Source organism: Saccostrea cucullata, unplaced genomic scaffold (assembly GCF_032062105.1).
Source record: "Saccostrea cucullata isolate Sc308-1 unplaced genomic scaffold, CSIRO_AGI_Scuc_v1 ctg9209, whole genome shotgun sequence".
NCBI lineage: Eukaryota > Metazoa > Mollusca > Bivalvia > Ostreida > Ostreidae > Saccostrea > Saccostrea cuccullata.
Window position 1 is genome coordinate 1 of NW_026929782.1, and position 20,163 is coordinate 20,163.

At 33.2% G+C, this 20,163-nt stretch overlaps 1 protein-coding gene and 1 long non-coding RNA gene across 3 annotated transcripts; one reads left to right on the forward strand and one right to left on the reverse strand.

The window, feature by feature from the left end:
* Nucleotides 1-6: 6 nt before the first annotated feature.
* On the forward strand, nucleotides 7-18,038 carry LOC134282180 (uncharacterized). 2 transcript variants are annotated; one of them, XM_062764617.1, is made up of 12 exons: nucleotides 7-134; nucleotides 3,281-3,481; nucleotides 4,030-4,199; nucleotides 13,758-13,917; nucleotides 14,050-14,133; nucleotides 14,408-14,566; nucleotides 14,890-15,013; nucleotides 15,142-15,287; nucleotides 15,569-15,719; nucleotides 16,144-16,422; nucleotides 16,712-17,329; nucleotides 17,964-18,038. In XM_062764617.1, exons 1-12 carry the CDS (start codon nucleotides 30-32, stop codon nucleotides 17,993-17,995), a joined length of 2,229 nt encoding a protein of 742 aa, XP_062620601.1. In that variant the 5' UTR covers nucleotides 7-29; the 3' UTR covers nucleotides 17,996-18,038. The 2 variants fall into 2 exon arrangements, with proteins under 2 accessions (XP_062620601.1, XP_062620602.1); XM_062764618.1 differs by having other exon boundaries at nucleotides 17,967-18,035.
* On the reverse strand, nucleotides 5,493-8,028 carry LOC134282179 (uncharacterized). The gene is made up of 4 exons (XR_009995232.1): nucleotides 7,910-8,028; nucleotides 7,518-7,627; nucleotides 7,050-7,202; nucleotides 5,493-5,812 (listed from the first exon to the last, which is right to left on the reverse strand). It is a non-coding gene; the product is annotated as an uncharacterized LOC134282179 (long non-coding RNA).
* Nucleotides 18,039-20,163: the final 2,125 nt, after the last annotated feature.

Here is a 20,163-nt window from a genome sequence, read left to right on the forward strand (position 1 = left end):
TTCCAGCCTTAAGGTCGTACATCCACCAGATGACCGCTGTCCGACACCGCGGCAGTGTAGAGAGAATTCTACAGAGGGTGGCTCAGTTTGTTTTTGACATACAGAACTACCTTAATGAGGACGGAACCATCCAGGTTACAATCTGTCAAAGATAAAAATTAATCCAATAAATCTTAAGTTTCTGGAGTGGATACAGTGTATTGCTTATAACTTAATTTCATCATTACTGGCTTAAATTGCTTTGTTTATAATTAATCCCAAACAGAAAATGCAAAATTTCAATTAAGGAATGTTTTTAATTAGGGCCCCGCAAGGATTTGTGGGTGCCCTATAGTAATCACTGTCCGTCCGTCTGTCTAGCTGTCTGTCTGTCCGTCTGTCACTCTTCCGTCCACAAATTTTCTGTTATTTTCTAATAACTTTTTTTTATGGTTGCCCAATCAAGTTCAAATTTGGTATGGTAGTTCAGTAGGCAGAAATACATATTTTGATGCTAAGTTTGGTTCTCTATGTCTTCTGGTTTGGAGCTGGGGTTGTGGGGTAGATTCCTTAACTATGCATAAGAATGAATGGGCAACTTTTTTTTATGGTTGCCAAAACAAGTAAAAATTTGGTATGGTAGTTCAGTAGGCAGAAATACATATTTTGATGCTAAGTTTGGTTCTCTATTTCCCCTGGTTTGGAGCTGGGGTGGTGGGGTACATTCCTTAACTTTATATACAAAGGCATTGGCAAAGAGAGGTAACTGCTGAAGATGTTCCCATTGTAAACTGAATGCTGCTATGAGTCCCTTGGGATTCATTAGCTTTCCTCCTGAAGAAAATCCAAAGCATTATCTTTATCTGTCAAATTGAGATGAATTACCACCTCTGTCTGCAAATGAAGTTTGTTTTGAAGTTAAATCAATTTGGAATGCTATGAACACTCTGAAATGTGGATTTAAATATAAATTTTTATAATTTATTTTTGTTTAATAGTTATGATTTCATTGAATTCTAATAACAAAAAATAGATTAAAGAAGATTTCTGATTTACTTTTTCACTTTATGTTAATTCAATAATGTTATTAATTTTTAGGATAGTTGTATAAAAACCCCATTCTATCATTAATACTGAAAAAGTTCTTAATGCAGACCTGTTTACTCTTACGATTTCGCCGTATTTTGTACGGATTTTCAGTCTAAAATACGTCTCACGTTTTGCCATTATGAAAATACGGAAATCGGAAATACGTTAGTTTTGAATTTAACAGTTAGCTTTCGTTATGATCTGTCTTAGTATCAACCTTTTTATCGCTAAATAAGAGGAAGATTTCAAACACATGAGCAATGTCAGTTTGCCAAAACGCTGTGGTATTATGAAATGGCAAAGACCTTGTTGTTACACCATGCTTTTGTAATCACAAAAGCAGTTTTTCTCTCTTAATATATGTAAAATTGATGGAAAGTGAAATCTTACTGGCAAATGCAAAATCTCACGGACAAATTTAATAAAAAATACTGAGAGACAGCGTTATGGGTAAACAGGTCTGTTAATGTAACTTTAGAAGAAAATGATGAGAGAGGTACAATTAATCCCTTGGGATTAATTATCTAGCCTGCTTCAGAAAATTTAGTAGGCTTTTCTTTATCTGTCACTTTAAGATTAATGAAAACCTTTGTCTGCAACTGCTGTTTGTTTGAAGTTAAGGTCAAGCCTTCATGATATTTGCATTCATTGAAGGCTGGCATTTTATATAACACAAGCTTCATAATTGTTTAAATATACATTCAGTGTTAAGTTGTTCTTTACTGCCTAATGTAAATACGAGGGTTGATCCAAAAGTAATGTCACAACTTCGATAAAATTTCTCCTAGTTGACGTAAATTAACAAAATTTTACATGATGGAAGCTATATTTATTTTAAATCAGTCCTGAAAAATTCAAATTAAAATGATTTATACTTTTTAAAATATCGAATAAAATACAAAATGCGATTATGGTAGTCGCCGCACCTTAATAACGTCATAAAACGGATATGCGCCGTCACACACTTTTAAAAACGCCTTCTCATCTTTTTATTAAAAAAATTATATTCACAAAACATTCACATATTTTATTTTCTTTAAGAACAATTGGCACCAATTGTACACTTTATTTATAATTTAATCCTTCATCTAAATTCTTTGAACAATACCATAAGACAAACTTAAAAGTGTCTCATATCACTCAAACTGCCACTAATCTCTTTTACGACAACGTCAACATCATTGAACGTTTCCACCCGACCTCCTATCTTTCAGTATTTCTGTCCCCAAATGATCATTTATTTACCTATTACCCCCTCTAAATCTCTGAAACCATCTATGAACAAGTCTCTCGTTAACATTCTTTCCTCTGCAAGTTTGATTTACCATCATAACTGTTTCTACTTGTGATTTCCCAATTTTGAAGGAAAAATACATTACAACTCATTTTGGTGTTTCATTCCATTTCGACATTTCCTTTCTGCAATACATCAGATATAAACAATACTGTTTATGATGAACAAAAAACAATGCTGCCATTTAATTTTTAACTAAAGATTAGAAAATGTTGTAAATTTTGTCTTTTAAAATATTGGACGGTTAGACGATTTTTTAGATACTTTTTTAAATGTGTTTGTCTTTTTTCGTTCTAACAATATTTACTTTAAAACGTGACATTTAGTTGTGACGCGGCGACACCCCCAATGTTTAATGTTTAAATATCTATAAAATGAATTCAATTGAACATTATTAAATGAAATTTTTAATTTTGATTAGATTTATGTTTATGCATCTTTTGGTGCATTATATTTGATAATATGACGCCAAATATTAAAGATATGGACACAGTGACATTACTTTTGGATCAACCCTCGTACAAGGATATTATTTTCAGGTTTTTGAATATTCAGGAATTATCTTGAAATTTTAAGAATACAGTTGCTGTTGCTTATTCTTCGTACATTTTTTAATCATTCCGTAAGCTGCACCCTATTAATTCTACCCCATGGCGGGGCCCTTGCTGACTGGTCAGTTTTCTAGTTTGTGTGAGTTATTGGTCTGTAAATCATACAGACTTGTCACTTAGGCATATTTCACGAAGCCTGCTAGTGTTTGTTAAGTAGAAAAACACAGGGAATGTAAATATTAAAATTACAAGAGTTAAATTTAAGAATGTGTTGTTCTAATAAAGTTATTTCTATTTCTAAATTTTTCCCTACAGTATTCAAACATATAGCTATTAAAGTTTTATAGTTTTGCCTTTTAAATTATAGACAAAGGGAGAAAGAAAGAAATCACAAAGTGCCATTGAGCAGAGGACACAACATTTGTCACAGAAGTTTGATTGGTTGATACGAGACCTACAGCTGGAGATGGAGAAGGCATTCTCCAATCAGATCCGACCTAAGTTAGGGGAGGGCATCACCCTAGCCTCCATGAAAGCCAATGAACAAGCAGCGAAATGGGGATCACCGGTAATCATTAGTTTAACATTTAATATGGGTTTATTTTTTAAGAACAGTAAAACAAGCTTAAAGCTTATATGTTTATGATGAATTGATGCTTATAGCTAATTGATTTTTTAAAATATTTTCTGTTGATTTCTATTGTAAAAAAAAAAAAACAAGTTTTACAAAAATTATGGAATTATCTCTCATTCTTTTCCCAAAGAAATAATTTTTGATGAAAATCTATACATCAAATATCTATAAAAATATCATTCAAATATGTTAACTTCTGAAAATTGACTTGGAGGTAGACAGCAGTTCTTACAACCCTCCCCCAGACCACTTTTGAATATTTAAATTTTTCAATATTGAACTTGTTTCAACTTGACATTTTTAGCCAAAATATTCAAGTGAGAGATGTGGCCCATGGACGTTTTGATTGAATTTATCCTATTGATTTCATTGTAAAATGGGATATCACCCCTGGAAATAAGAGTAATCCCATCGGTGCCAAATCATAACTGCTTTGCATGCATTTTGTTCTCGTTAGAAAAACTTTTTTTTATCCCTATCAGATGAACAAGGAGAACAAGCAGGCCGGGGGGTTACATTGGTGTGTGTACCGAGCCACGGTACAGAGACACGGGGTGTTCCAGTCCCCCACCTACGGACCGGTCAATTTTAACGAGGATCTTACGGCTCCTATGTATACAAGGATATCCATTGTGTGGGATAAAGTCTTCAGGTAACCTTAAAAACAATGGAGCCCTTCAGATTACTTGTAAATGTAATTAAGTAAAAGCTGAACATTATATTAACCCTTTCTCTTCCGGCGCATTTTACGTGATTTTGGAGGCCTTTTGACATGACATTATTTAATTATTTCTAGATTTTTTATCCAAGGGGAAAGCTAGGCATATTGCATACCATTTTGTAGGAAATTTCTTACAGATGATTTTTTATGACTGTTTAGATACTCAACCACTGACCTCATTAGTAAAAATTGAGGTCAAAGGTCAATTAAGTGCAACATTTTATGGAACTTTTTGATACTTTTTCATCTTTAAGCTAAATATTAAGTATGATGTATGTTGAAATAGGAAATTTGGGATATACCCACAAAAGAGCATCATACTGTACTACATGAAACACATAAACTTTTTTTTCAATTCAGCATATAACTACTTAAAAGGGGTTGCTAAGCAACGCAGAATTCTTTAATTTTCGGGCAGAAATTTTCATTTTTTACTCATCCTAGACACATTTATGAATCCCAGCACATAAAAAAAGTTAGATGCGAGGTCATAAAATTATAAGGGACATACAACAGATAAATTGTCTTAAAGTTTGACCTCATTAGAACTATTTTTAGGAGGTCAAAGGTCAAATAAGTGCAAAAGTTTCATCAATTTTTTTCAACACTTTTCAATATTCTTGCCATAATTTTACACAATGGATGCTGAAATGGAAAATTCTGAATATACTCTCAAAAAGGGATCAGAACTGCAATATCCATGCATCATTTTAGTTCAAATTTCTGTTTAATGACCTTTAAGTGGTTGCTAAGCAACATCATTTTAAAGTTTTTGTCTATATACATGTTTGTTATTTCACATTCTGGACAAATTCTAGACACTTTTTGTATATTTCATGATATTGCTTGTAAGATATGGGCCATAAAGATGAAAGAACATTTTTGTATTAAAAATTGACCTTGACACTCTTGTTCTTCAGAGGGTCAAGGTCATATTAGTACAGAATTCTGCTTTAAACTGTAAGTAACTATCAATTTTGAAATGCTTCAAACATGGATAGATCATCTAATAGTTGACGTAATAAAAATGGCGAATGACAAAGTTTGCAAGCAAAGAATTCTAGTCTGCTTCTTACAAAGCCCTAGCAAAACATGAATACTATCTTTTTGTTAAACAAGAAATCCATTCTCTTGATGACATTAAAAATAATCTTTATTTTCATGGATTTAATTTAACAAGAAAAAAAAACTAAATGATTTCATTACAAGATTTTACTGGTATAACAGAGCTTAAGGGGTACATTAAAGACTTGATATGTTATCTTGGAGGGAAATAATAAAAATAGCATTGGCAATATTTAATGCAAAACTGTTTAGTCAATAAGTTGAAAATTTGACGCTTATATCCAAATATACAAATACAGAAATATTGCAAGATGAATTCAAAATCAGACTGAAATCTTCAACAAAATGTTGAAGAGCACTTTTACTTTGTGTCCACCATTCTTTTATCAACTGTCATTTCTCTGTAAGACGGGAGGAAATTCTTTGACTTGTCCAAGACATTATTATTTGCTGTCAAGTACAAGTGATCAGCTTCTATCCTGTAAAAGATTTAAGTATTTTGAAACAGATACATGTCATTGTATATATAAATTTATCTTTATAAATAAGATTATAATGCTAAAATTACTACATTTATTTGATTTTCCTTTTAAAATTAAAATTGTATTCATTATGTGATCCAAGTAGTTAAATGATATTGTTAAGTCAATGTATCAGGACTGATAATTTAACAACTTGTAGTAAACCATCATGGTAAAATTACTGAACTAAAACAAATAGCATATATGGCAATCTGACTAAAGCCAGACCTCTGTTTACGCTATCGCAACATGTAAAAAAATATCATGGTATTAGATCGCTACGAAAGCCGGGAAGGGACACGTAAATTTTTCAAAAAAGTAATTAAAGATATCAAATCGAATTAGACAATCTAATCCCAAGGATTACTAAATTTTTCCCTCAATTTATAATATGAGATCTCGAATTACACAATCCGATCTTAAGGATTACTAATTTGCCCCCTTGATTCATAATTTGAGATCTCGAATTACATACTGGTAATTTGTTTTCACAGATTGATAATTCAACATCCTGATTTGTTACGTCAGTCTTATGATTTTGGAAATCTGTGCTCTTTAATTTCATTACATATATGTACAGAAACATCCAACCATTTTAATCAATAAGTGCGTTCTATTTATTTTGTTTCAGCAACCGGTTAATTCCAACCTCTTTCATAACTAATTCAACGTATATTTATTTTAGAAATATTATGATTACACAGGACCCATATTCACTTTTACTATCTAGGACTTTCAATTATTCTAATATACAAGTAACACAAAAACTTCTAAGATTTTTTGTTGTACAAATATCAGTACTAGCACATGGATTTGAAAATGTTCATGTATTTTTCTCATTTTGGACCGTAATATGTAAATAATAAAAATTAGGATGTAAAATACTACAATATTCTATTTTTTAAACATGTATTACCATATCCGACATGTACAGATAAATAATTTAAACGAAATCATGAGAAGGGTTTACATTCCGAGGGAATGAATCATTTAAACTAAAAGAATGAATTATACAATCTGAGATAACGGACTGTGTAATTTGAGGGAACGAATTGGTAATCTGTGAGAATGAATTGGCAATTTGTTATAACATATTGTTAATCCGAGAGAACAGATTGTATAAATCAAGAACTCGGTTTACTTTTATAAATTTCAAAAATTCTATGCCCCTTCATGGCTTTCATAGATTTCATACCTGCATGGCTGCCAGGGTTGTAAAAAGAAATGAGACAATAGACTGCAATGTTACTTCAGGGCAAAATTCCTGGCGCAAGATCATGGAAGTGTTGATAAACCATCCAGTGAGTTTGACCACCCATGTATATGATGTAGGATAATTGGAAAGTGTCTGAAAATTTGAAAAAATGGAAATTCTAACCACACACTTTATGCAGATTGGAAATACAACAGCAGTCTATAAAAACAGTTTGTTCCATATCTCGGCATTCATTCAGATAGATATTACATGTTTAAATAATGTGTCTGTATGAATAATCAAGCATCATACGTATTATGTGTTTCAAACACTTAATTTTCAAAATATAAATCAAATGTTTATAAACTTGTATGAATGCGATCATGAAAATGACACAAATGAAATAAGATTTTATTTTTTTTTAATTTTAGAAATACAGAAATTTTCAATACCAAAATAAAAATTTACCTGTTCATTGGTGTCCTTACATATTAATTGACCTTCCGCTCGTAGTTCATGGTGGGCTTAGAAAGTGGGTATTCACAGATGAAAGTATTGTTGCATATCCTGAAAGCACCCTAAAATTTCAATGTGAAAGTGGTACATGTACACCTGTACACACTGGTACATAGATACTTAAAACAACTATCCATTATTATGACAACTTTGATTTTACTTTGAACTTACGAGTGATTGTCAAAAGCATCAAAGTTCAAAAGCAATGCAAAATTGGCTGAATGATACGAAACACGCACACTGAAACATAGAGATCTAGTACATGTGTACATTTAGTTTTCTTTTGAACGTGAACTATTGCGTTTTAAACTTAAACTTTTCAGTCAATATACACGTATTCTCACCTGCTAATACCAAAGGCATGTCCGTATTATTTGATTCATTGATGTGATGATCTTCGTCGTGAAATAATCATGAAAATTGACGTTCAGATTTCGGATCACCATCATGTTTACACCAAGGCTGGGCAAAACGGAAAGGAACACATGTTTATTTCAATATTCGTATCAACTCATACAGTGATGAGTCGTATTTATTTATAAATGCGAGTTTTTGTATTGTAAAATATAGATCTAATTAAATTGCAAATTAATAAGTATACAGTATAACAAGATACAACAATATTAAAAATCTGATTGATTTTTTTTTTTTTTTTTGGTAAAGATCGACGTTTTGGAAATCTACAATTTTTATCAATATTGTATATCACTTCATGAAATATACATCATTACACATGTTACATGTAGATGAATAAATCAACATTCACTTCACAAAAGGCAGAACGAAAGTATATATTTGTTTTTTGAAATCTATTTTTTTTTTTTGTATTATGCATTTATTTCAGTAAAAAATATATTTGAATGGTCAAAAAAGTCTTATAAAAGAATTTGTTGTTTCGAGTAAGACGCAACAATATCGACCTTGACGTTACATGTAAATATTGACCGATTTTTCCATAAAAACTATGCAAAGGTCACAAATTCAAATTATCGTAATTAAGAAAATACTGAGCGTAAGAAGGCCTATAAGGGCTTGTTGGAAAGGAAATTTTCTCTACTTTTACCAGCTTTATTTTGTTTTCCCTATTTCAACACAGAAATAAATGTAAAACTGAGGTTGTTAAAATATTACGAATAAAATCGATAAAAAACACATAAGTGCAAGAAAATTCTTGTTTTTAAAATATACCTTAAAGTAATAACAATAATTTTTACATATTTTAAAAGTAGAGAAAATATTCTTAAAGAATATACCATGCTTTCTTCTAAAGTTAAACAGGAAAAAAATTGTTAATCGTCTGGAAAATCGGCAATCGCTTTTAAAAATTACGCCATTTTCAAAAAGTCTCGTTTGTCTTTACAACGTAAAATCGATTAAATACCGGCAATCAAAATATAATCTTTTTAGATATTTTAAAAGTAGAGAAAATTTCCAAAAAAGATGATATATAGCTTATATACCTTCATGCTACCACAAAATAGATACGGAGATCTTATTTTCGCGAAGTCGTGTTTTAACGCGCCATCGGTCAATTTGACCGGTACGGAAGTGAAGGGGTTAAGTATACAGTATATGTGACTGGCTGTTAGAATGATTAAGTTCCCTCCCTGCTCAATGGCCCTGAGTGCTGAGAATAGGTAACATTTTTAGCTCTTCTGAGCCAAAGGCTCAAAGAGCTAATGCTATGGCCATTTGTGTGGTGTGCGTTAACTTTTTAGAATATGGGCCATAACTCAAGAACCCCTTGGCCAATCATTGTCAAATTTGTCACAGGGTATCCTTGGCCAAAGGGCTACCATTTATACTTAAATAAGGGTTGGGACCCTTAAACAAGGGGAGATAATCAGGAAAACAAAAACAAAAGTACTGGTTGCTAAAAAATCATCTCCATAACCACCAGGCAGATTTTTTCACCAAACTTACATACAAGGATCAGGATATGTTGAAGATTAGAATTTGCACGGGGAATTACCCTGGGGCAAAGGGTGTGGTCTTAAGGTCACTTCAAAGTTGACCTAAATTTACAATTAATAAAAACATTTATATTTTGCTTACTATAAGGACTAGGATCATCAAATCTTGTAAGTTGATGCATCATAGGACTTCACATCATGTTAACTCAAAAGTAGGCCACAGTGACCTTCTTTTTTTTAATTTTGTGGGCATTTGTTTTCAAATTGATTTAAAGGCATATTTTGGACACTTTAAGGCCTATGATCATCAAACTTTGTCAATTAATGCTTCTTGGGTCCTTGAACAACGTCAACTTAAAAGTAGGTGACCGTGACCTACTTTTTGAACGTTATGACTTTATGACTTATCCTTTTTGAAATATTTAATCCCATTATTTCAGACACTGAGAGGGTAAGAATCATCAAATCTTGTAAGTTGCTGCATCTTGGGACCTTAAAACATTTTTATGAAAAAGTAGGTAACTGTGACCTACTTTTTGAATTTTGCAGGCATTTGTTTTCAAATTGTTGAAAAGGCATATTTTGATTACCTTCAGACCTATGATCATCAAACTTGGTCAGCAGATGCATCTTGGGACTTTGAAAAATGTCCACGAAAATGTAGGTCACGATGACCTACTCTCGACATTTTATGGCTATATTTAAGTATGTCAGGTATTTATTGGCTTAGAATCATCAAACTTTGTGAGTTGATGCATCTTGGGTTTTGGGAGAGTGACGACCAAAAAGTAGGTCATGGTGACCTGCTTTTGACATTTCATGGCTTTATTTTAAGTACCTCCGGTACTTATTGGCTTAGAATCATCAAACTTTGTCAGTTGGTGCATCTTGTATTTCGGAGAATGTCGACCAGCTAGTAGGTCACGGTGACCTACTTTTGATATTTTATGGCCTTATTTAAGTATATCAGGTACTTATTGGCTTAGAATCATCAAACTTTTTCAGTTGATGCATCTTGGGTTTTCAAGAAACGCAAACCAAAAATTACTTCACCTTGAACTACTTTTGACATTTTATGGCTATATTTTCATATCTCCAGTACTGGTTGACCTAGAGTTGTTAAACTTTGTCAGTTGGGGCATCTTTGGCTTTCGGAGAATGTCGACTACAAAGTAGGTCACAGAGACCTACTTTTGAATATCTCAGGTACTAATTGGCTGAGGATCATCCAACTACGAGGGTTGTCCGTAAAGTTCGTGGACAGGCTCAGAATTGAATAAAAATTGCGTCATTGATATCTATTATTAGCATATTTTTAATCTTTTACTAAATGTGAACTGAGAAATGTAAAATATGATTCAATTTCAAATGTTTAATTAAAATTATGACTTCATAATAAGACTTGGTATGGACACCCGGAGCACCGCAAAATTTTGATTAAAAAATTATTTATCACTTTATAAATTTCATTTGTATTTTATAGAATAATGCAGAAATTTGGATGACTTTTACATTATGAAGTTGACAAAAGTTATCACTTCAAACCTGCAAAATTTGAACATTCAAAGTTGTAAAATGGCTGAGCAATCAAAGTTAGAACATGTTAAGACGGATCGGAATTGTTCAAAAAAGGGAGGTTTTCGGAATAGGTGGAGCAGTGAGCAGTAAAAATTCTGCGTAGACATCGGATAAATACATACAGAGACCAATACATTTTGTAAACAACCGGGAAAAACTTAGTAAAAGAAGCTGTACATTAGCATTTAAGTGATATATAATATTTTCGGACAGAAGGAACAGTTTGCAGGATGACATGCGTGAAGGAGAACCACCATTCCGAGATCGCAGTGCTGTAGAAAATTAACTTTGCAACGTGAATTTACCTTTTTTCCATTAATAAAATCGTTTTTACACGGAGAGAGGTTAGAGGATTGAAGGATATGAGACAGGCATTGTTGAATATTATTTTAATATGAAACCTGAAGATTTTGTGCACATATTTATGACTGGTTAAAGCGACATAAGAAATGTATTGAATGAAACGGTGACTACATTGAGAAAAGTTACATGTACTCATTTAATGCATTTGATGTCAGGTAACGTCAAGAATTTTCAGTTTAGTGCTCCGGGTATGAGTGTGTGTCTTTTTTAATCTGATAAAAATATAAATATTTATGCTTAGATTTTGTTGAAAACTTGCATGTTAATAAAGTGAAACATGAATTTAATGAAGATAATAGTTTCATATATTTTATCAATGTTTGTCAGTAATTAGCAATGTTGTCCACGAACTTTACAGACAACCCTCGTATGTCAGATGATGTATCTTAGGTTTCGAAAATTGTCTAATAAAAATTAGATCACAGTGACCTACTTTTGACATTTTATGGCTATATTTAAATTAGGGATGTCAAATCGGTCAATTTTTAATACTCGGTTACTCGGACGATTTTCCGATCGAGTACCCGGGTACTCGGTAAAAGTCTAAATAAATATGAACAAGTTAATTGATAACTGTAAAACATTGGAAAAAAAACCACATGGTCTGATGGGAGGCTTACCTGTTAATGTGTTGTAACAATTATGACAACTTTGTGCCCGACGAAATTCAATCTAACATTTTTTTAAGTCCAATTTATTTATCAGATAAATACGAGAAATAAAATCATAAATGGCTCACAGTGGTTTTGTTTTAAAAAAAAATAATCTGTACCCTAATTGTAATGTAACTCTATCAGTGCGTTTGACGTATAAGTGATAAGTCGTCAGAGCTACATGTACAGTATCAACTTGATCAAGTTCTAGCGGATTTACGATCTTCGTACACTTTTTGATCATTGATTTCATTAAAATTACGAGACGGTATGTTGTAGTTTGGTGCAACGATGGACATAAGATTTTTAAAACCTTTGGATTCAACCATTTGCATTAATTGGCAAGTAATCAAACGCATCCATATCAACAATCGCACGTGCAATATCGTCTGTCTCTTTCCCGGAGAATCTACGGCTTCTGGAGAATTGACAAAATTATCTAATTTATTTAAACATAATAGACCTTAAACGATGTTCAATGAAAACAAATAATTAGAGCAAACTAAACATAAGGGTAGAAGACAGCCGAAGGTGAGAAAAGCCAGGTAGGTAGCAGGTGCTTGGTCACGGTAATTACTGTATAAACACTGCCACAGGCGACAACAGTCATTTGGAGGCTCAGGAAACCCTAATTACTGTATGTACAAGTGCAATGAACATTTTTCGTTTAAAACCGATATTTTAATGCATAAATAAATAAGCTTAGAAATATTTTAAAATATACATCCAAGTAACCGAGTACCGATTTTAGTATTCGATACTCGGACGTTCGATCGAGTACCCGGTTAACCGGGTACTCGTTGACATCCCTAATTTAAATATATCGAGTACTTATTGGCTTAGAATAATCAAACTTTTTCAGTTGATGCATTTAGTGTTTTTCAAGAATGTAGACCAAAAAGTAGATCAAGGTGACCTACTCTTGAATATCTCGAATACTTATTGGCTTAGAATCTTCAATCTTTGTCTTTTAATGCATCTTGAGTCCTTAGAAAACGTCAATCTTAAAGTAGGTCACTATGACCTACTTATGGGTTTTTTTATAGCTTAATTAAAATTTCTTCAGTCCTAATTGGCTAAGAATCATCAAACTTTGTCAGCTGATGCAATTTGGGTCTTAGGATAAGGATTAGAGTCTTCAAATAGAAGTGATAGGTTGTACAATTTATCAGAAGAGCGATTCAAGGCCCTTGGGCCTCATGTTGCCAGTGGAGGGGTCTCTGTATGAGTGAAAAATTCTTAAGAAAAATGTGAAAAAATCTCATTAAGAACAGCAAAGCCATGATTAGTCATATTGATGTGAAAGCATCCTTAGATAGTTAAAATTTAAGTTTGTTCAAATCATGACCCCAGGTGGTAGGGTGGGGTACAATGGTATATCAAAGTTTTCCATAGGAATATATAAGGAAAAATATTCTTCTTCAGAGCAGCAAAGCCATGATTAGTCAGTCATATGGATATGGAAGTATTTTGATTTAGTGTAGGTTTAAATTTGCTCAAATCATGACCCCTAGGGGATAGGTTTGGTGGAACATTGGGGGATCAAAGTACATTTGTAGATCAACATATAAAAGAAAAAAATCTGCTGAAGAAAAACAGGGCTATATGTTGACTCCAGTTAGCGATGTGGCCTATGGGCCTCTTGTTATTTGCTTGTGACAGTGTTTGGCTTTGATTGCTTTCAGTGGAATACTTTGGGGTTACTTTGAGAAGTTTAAGACCACAGTACTGACAACACTGACAGAGTTTATCCAGATCCTGACCCAGGAGCTTCATAAACACGGTGTACAACCCAGCAGTACACAGAGGGTACAGGCCTACATCTTAGACAATGCAAAGCATCAGGTCAGTCAACAAAAATGAGGGAGAAGATGGGAGTCCTTTAACTTTTCACATTTCCAACATTTTAAAATAAGGAGAAATAAATGTGTTTGTGAATTACTTTAAATAAGTTTATAGTTGAAATAATTCTTGTAGTTGACAGAGATGGTGGCTGCTCTTAAAGACTTTGTGACAGAGAGACAGAGGGATGCCAATCGTGTTCTGACACCTGTAATTCAGGTAAGCTGTTTTATGAAGAGTGTTATGGAAAATACTCTCAAGGTTACTGGAGTAATTTAAGGGTCTGAAAAATACTCAGATATGACTGAATAGACTCCAACAGGAAAAAATAGGAAAGAATGAACAGAAAACTGATCTTTCTAGATGGCTATGAACATTATTTATATATAAATATTAGATGAATCTATATCTATATCCTTTGTTATACATGTATATTCATGGTAAAGAATTTTACATTAATACATGTATAAATTTAAATAAATTGCTGTTCCAGGAGAACATGGCTCCAACCTACGAGGCTTGTGCTGCAGAGAGTGGACCGGGAACCTACCAGAGAATGAAGGACGGCATGGCCGCTGGAATCGACATAGGGAGGTACTATATGTTTGATGATGCCTCGCGCAACCTACTGCAGGAGTTGGAGCAAATCAAGGTAGGTGGATTCCTGACATAGCTTTGATAAGATTCACCCCGTACAAATACTGACTGTGTTAAATTTGGATTGAATGTTTCCATTGTGTTTTGATTATATAAGAAGAATGGTGAAGTGCATGTAATGTATAGATTCAAATAACATCTGGTTTTAAAACCAACTGCCTTTTAAAACAGGTAAAATAAATCATTTTAATAAGAGGCTTTAAATTAGTAAAATACAAGTACAGTTATAAATTGTACATGAATATTTGCCATGGCAATAAGCAGGATACTTGTGTATTTATGAAGTAAATTAACTTAAGATGAAAACCTCTTATTCAGGTTCAGGTAACGGAGATAGTACGGGGAGTGTGTCGTAGTCTTTGCTCGACTCTACAGGTGGCTTTTGAGCCCCTTTGGGAGGCCCCTGGGACCTGCCTGGAACTGAGAGACGTACTCGTACCATGTAAGGAAATAAATAACATCAAAATATTCCAGCACAGCTGATACCTTCCATCGCAAGAAATGATAAAGTGTTCTCTTTCAACCAAAACACACACATTTCTAGTTACATGTTCCTGTATGTTGTTGTAGGTGTTCGGGAGATTTCACTCCAGGTGCGCGCCATAATGGAGGAGGCCGGAGTGAGGGTACCTATAACTACTACAGGGCCACCTCCTGTCACAACCACTAATGGGACTCCTGTCCAATCAGAAGTCACTAATGCACAAGGAAATCAGGTTTGTCTTCCAAAATTAATGTATTAAATTTCATATCCTGTTTGAGATCTCGATCATTACAAATCTGTCAAACATTGTGAGGAAGTCAAGATTTCATTCATGATAAGGATGTATTTTGCTGATCAGGTGTCAGCCATTTTTATGAAACATTTCTAGCGTATATCTCATCAACATATTTATTTATTCATCTTGTTATTCAAAGATTCCTTTGATTTATTTGACAAAAAGCAAAGCTTCCATAACATTCTTTGAAAGATTAATTTGGTTCTGTATATCCCTAGGATATACAGAGAACAGCTGGTAACTCGTTAGAATTGCCATCGAGTTTTGTTCTTGAGGAACTTCAAGCCGGATCATCCGATTCAGAACTTCTCACCTCCATCAAAGTGGAACCATCACTAAGTGTGCCCAAAATCAAGAAAGAAATGACAGGTAATGACATTACTCAGTGTAGAGAAGGTAGATTCGTGTTTAGTAATCACTAACAGAAGGTCTGAACCCCTTATCTTTAAAGGCAACACAAGGTTCATTTTTCATTAAAGTTGCTTGCATTGTCCAGTTCTGGATGAAAAATTATATTTCTTGTTACTCTTGAAAAAATAATTTTCCATAGAAAGTTTAAAAACTTTGGAGAAATATTAATGTACATGTATTAAGTAAGTATAAGAAGGTGTAATTGTCAAGTAAAATGAAAAATAAATTAGAGAGAATGCATGTGCAGTGACTTGGTAAACAAATTTCACAGTAGAATTCACACAACACACGGTAGTCCTAAATCTCTGTCTCTGGGTGTTTAAATAAAGGCTAAACATGTCCAAAAGCACCAAATTACTGATTATACCGTTTTTCTTTTCAGTCTCTACCCAGAATGCCACACCTGTCCGATTCTCCTCTATAAAATCTGAACCCTCGTCTGGAATACAGGTTTGTTGTTTTTGTGGACACCCCGGGACTAACCCTGGTGAATGTGATAAGTGTCGTGTCCCCCGACGCTCCCCCCAAGGTGTCCAGTTCAGGTGTTGTCGGTTTTGTCATCGGATGGGAGAGAACGTTCACATCTGTGAATTCTGTAAGCGGTGTCGTCGCTGTTTGAATGTCGTCACATCTCCCAAGCAGCAGTGTGAGATCTGCCAAGGTAACAGTCTTATGTCAGATGTCAAATGATTTAAGTAAGCACAAATTATATTTTGTCAGTTTGTTCAAAAATGGTGTTCAGGTATAAATTTTGAGCCTGTAAGTTATCACAAAAAACTTGTGAAATTACTTTTAATTTAGTTCTTCTAAAACACACCAAAATCAAAAAAAAGGAAAAACATTCTTATTTCAATTATCTTTGGAAAGAAAAATATGAATTAAGACATGTGTTTGCCCTATTCTTTACGAGATTTATAATAAGTGATCCCATGTTTTTTTAATTATTAAAGCTCCAAGATCAAGGAATCCAGGATCAACTGGCAAAATTTCCACAAATCATCAACATGTGTCCCAAACCATCACCTCTGCTAATGTTCAAACAAATAAACCGTCCACTCCAGCAGGTGCAGATCGTAACAATGTGTCCTCCACACACCCACCAAATGTAGTTCACCCACCAAATGTTGTTCAGCACAATTCCTTCCCAACTAGCTCATCTTACCTAGTGATGTCTTCCATACTTCCACCCAATGTTGGTCAAACCTCCAGTAGAGCTCGCCACCCATCGACACAAACCATCAGTGGCAGAGGTCAAGGTTACCATGCAGTGCTTACAAACAGTGGCAGGGGTCAGGGTGACCATGCAGTGCTTAATACATTAAAGAGACTAGCTGATAAAGTGAGGTCACCCAAACATCAGCTGTCTGCTTCCCAGCCTGTCCAGCAGGGCAGAAACATGACCCCTCGTTCTCAGGGACCAATGGTGTCACAGACAGGTAGTCTTACTCCACGGTCGAGGAATGATGGACGAGTTAGTACGCCGTATAGCAGACTCAGCAGCAGCCAACCATCTCATCAGAAAGATCAGGAACATGCCCTCAAAACACCCTCCAGAGTGCCAAAAAATTGTAAGTACCGTATAATCCCTATTAACCGCCCCGGGCGCTTAGAAAATTAAAAAAAGGGGGCGGTTATTTTGGTCTTCTCTTTGTAATATTTAATATCATATCTTAACTTCAAAAAATATTTAAAAAAAAAATAAATTCAAAGAATCTCCAAAATAATGTCTAAGTTTACTTTAAATGAAGATAATCCACCCAAATTATGCTAAATGAATCATTTTCCACCAAGAAATTGGATAATAAACAAGTTTCATTTTCAATTCGTTCAAATTTTTGCAGACATTTGATACGATTCTAGTCTTTCTAGATAATTTTAATCACTGTACAGGGGGCCCTTATTTCCTGACAATTGAAAAAGACCCAAGGGGGCGCTTATAGGGGCAGGGGCGGTTAATAGGGATTACACGGTAATCGGTAATTATAATATGAAGAAAATAAGCTATTTTTATATGTATATTTATTTTTACTCTAAAGGAAAGAATAACCACTAAAAATTATTTATATTAGTTTTTCCCATTTAATCTCAATATAGTGAAACACAATTATTTTTTAATGTATTATAAAGTGACAATTTGTAAAAGTGGTGTTTTGAAGGAAACATTGCCTAATTTAAACTCTACATATTTTTTATTTGATTCAGTAGGATTTAAGGACATGAGGAACAATCCTTAAGGGGAGAAAGAATGGATTTATGTAGCTGAAGGAGAAAATGGATGTCGTATAGATTGTAATGGATGCCACAGATGTAGTGGAATTGGTTGTAGTGCTTCAGGCAGTGCTTTTATACAGATGCATTTTTATATCTTTTTTCAGTCATAGTAAAAAAAATTATGCCCTGCTACAAACTCTTTGAGCTATATTGCTGATTAAATTTGAATAATCTGGTGCTTTTATATTGTAAATACTGCTTAATTTTGATGTTTTTTTCTTCACCTTTTAAATGTGTCGCAATAAACTTCATTTTGTTAAATTCAGAGAATCAATTATTAGAGGTCTGTAAATTAAATACCTGGAAGTGGTTGATATTTGACTTTTTTATGGTTTATATTTTTCAATTTTACTTTTAGTAAATGGCAACTGTATTAAGTTAGATCAATGTTAATGATCTGGTCATATTTTTACCATCCAGAGTGTTCTAACAAGACTATTGTAAAGAATGGCAATTTAGTTTATAGGAGTTGAATTGAGTTAATTAGGATTTACTTTGGAGAAATGAACTAATTTCTTGCATTTATAAATTAAGTTTACCTGTTTGCAATCTATTTTTATATTTTATTGTGCATATTTCCATAAACTTTTCAATATTTTAAACTCTGACACATCAAATACAATCTTGTAAAATTTGGTATATGGTATTTATGGACAGAGCATTAAGAGAAATTTGTGAAGGGAAATGAGTTTGATGAAGCAATTTTTTTCAGAAATATAATTTTTTTTCATCATGTTTATAAAGAACGAGTTCAGACTCCTTTTCTAAAAAAAATTTAATAGATTTTACATTTATTTTCGTATCATTTCAAGAATGGAGTCTAACTCAATAATATTCAATTTTTTTAAAGCACCAATATACCCATTTTCAACTAGATATGTTAAACTGTCACCCAAGAAAACTGATTAGCAATTAATAAGTTGAATAAAATTAATAAATGAATTGGGTTAAAAATGACATTGCTGACAATATTGGTTCAAAAAATATATTTCTGCAAACAAAATGTCTCAGAGAAGGGTAATATCCTCACCTTGTTTGCCCTTGTTCTTTAATTCAGTGTCAAAATATTCTGATTGGAACATATTTGCCCTGTTCCCAAGGTTGCATTTCATGAATTAAGGTGAAATTAGACTGTATCAGTCATGTTGATTGTGCTTTTTCTGTTGGTGTAGAATGGTTTATTGTACTTTTAGTAGTAAGTACATAACGTAATATCCAAAGTATAACTACTGGGATCCTAGGTGTTATACATGCAAGTCAAAATCTTACATGAGTGTGTCAATTGAAATCGATCTGTTTTATGTTTTAATGTTTTATTCTGAACAAATGGCTTATTTATGAAAATATTTCATGCAGCTGCCCTCTATGAAAAAAAGGCTAAAATTGTTCAATTGAAAAACCAGATTTATTTAACAGACTACTTAAATTGGATGAGCTAATTTAAACATTTTCCGAAAGACAATGCTAAAACTTGCGTGAAAATTACCTTGGGTAATATTCATAAAATGTGAGTTCAGTACCAGTAACAAGGTCTCTTTTTTGAAATCTAAACATCAAGAAGTAAAACTTTTAATTGTAAATTATTCATGAAGCAGGATGTTTCATTTATTCTGTAGAGAAGTTTAGATCGGGTGAACTTTGTAGCCCATAGCTCTTGATGATATGTGAATGTAGTCTCTATTTCCTCAAACAGTTAGAAGGTTGTAATTTTATTGGACATGTTACTGTTATGTACATATTTTCTAGCTAGTTTCTGTTTTTCATTCAATATGGATGGTGCTTTCATTTGATTGTGTTCTGTTAATGCAAGTGTAAGAGTCAATCTGTTCAGTGTTATAAAAATCAAAAGATTGATATTGCTCCATGTAATCATTCACTTTAACTAATAGTTGTAGGAAATCACTATGCTTTTTCAAGACTTGTTCATATGTTTTATATATTTTATGGTGCTATTAACCCAGATGATTAAAACATGTTTACTAATTTTTGTTCATTATGAAAAAGGGCATTTTAAATACTATATATCAAGTACTCTCCATGGAGAGGTCAAAGGTGAAGGAGAGTGCTTATTGTCTATATGTAGTACTCTCTGTGGAGAGGTCAAAGGAGAAGGAGAGTGCTTATTGTCAAT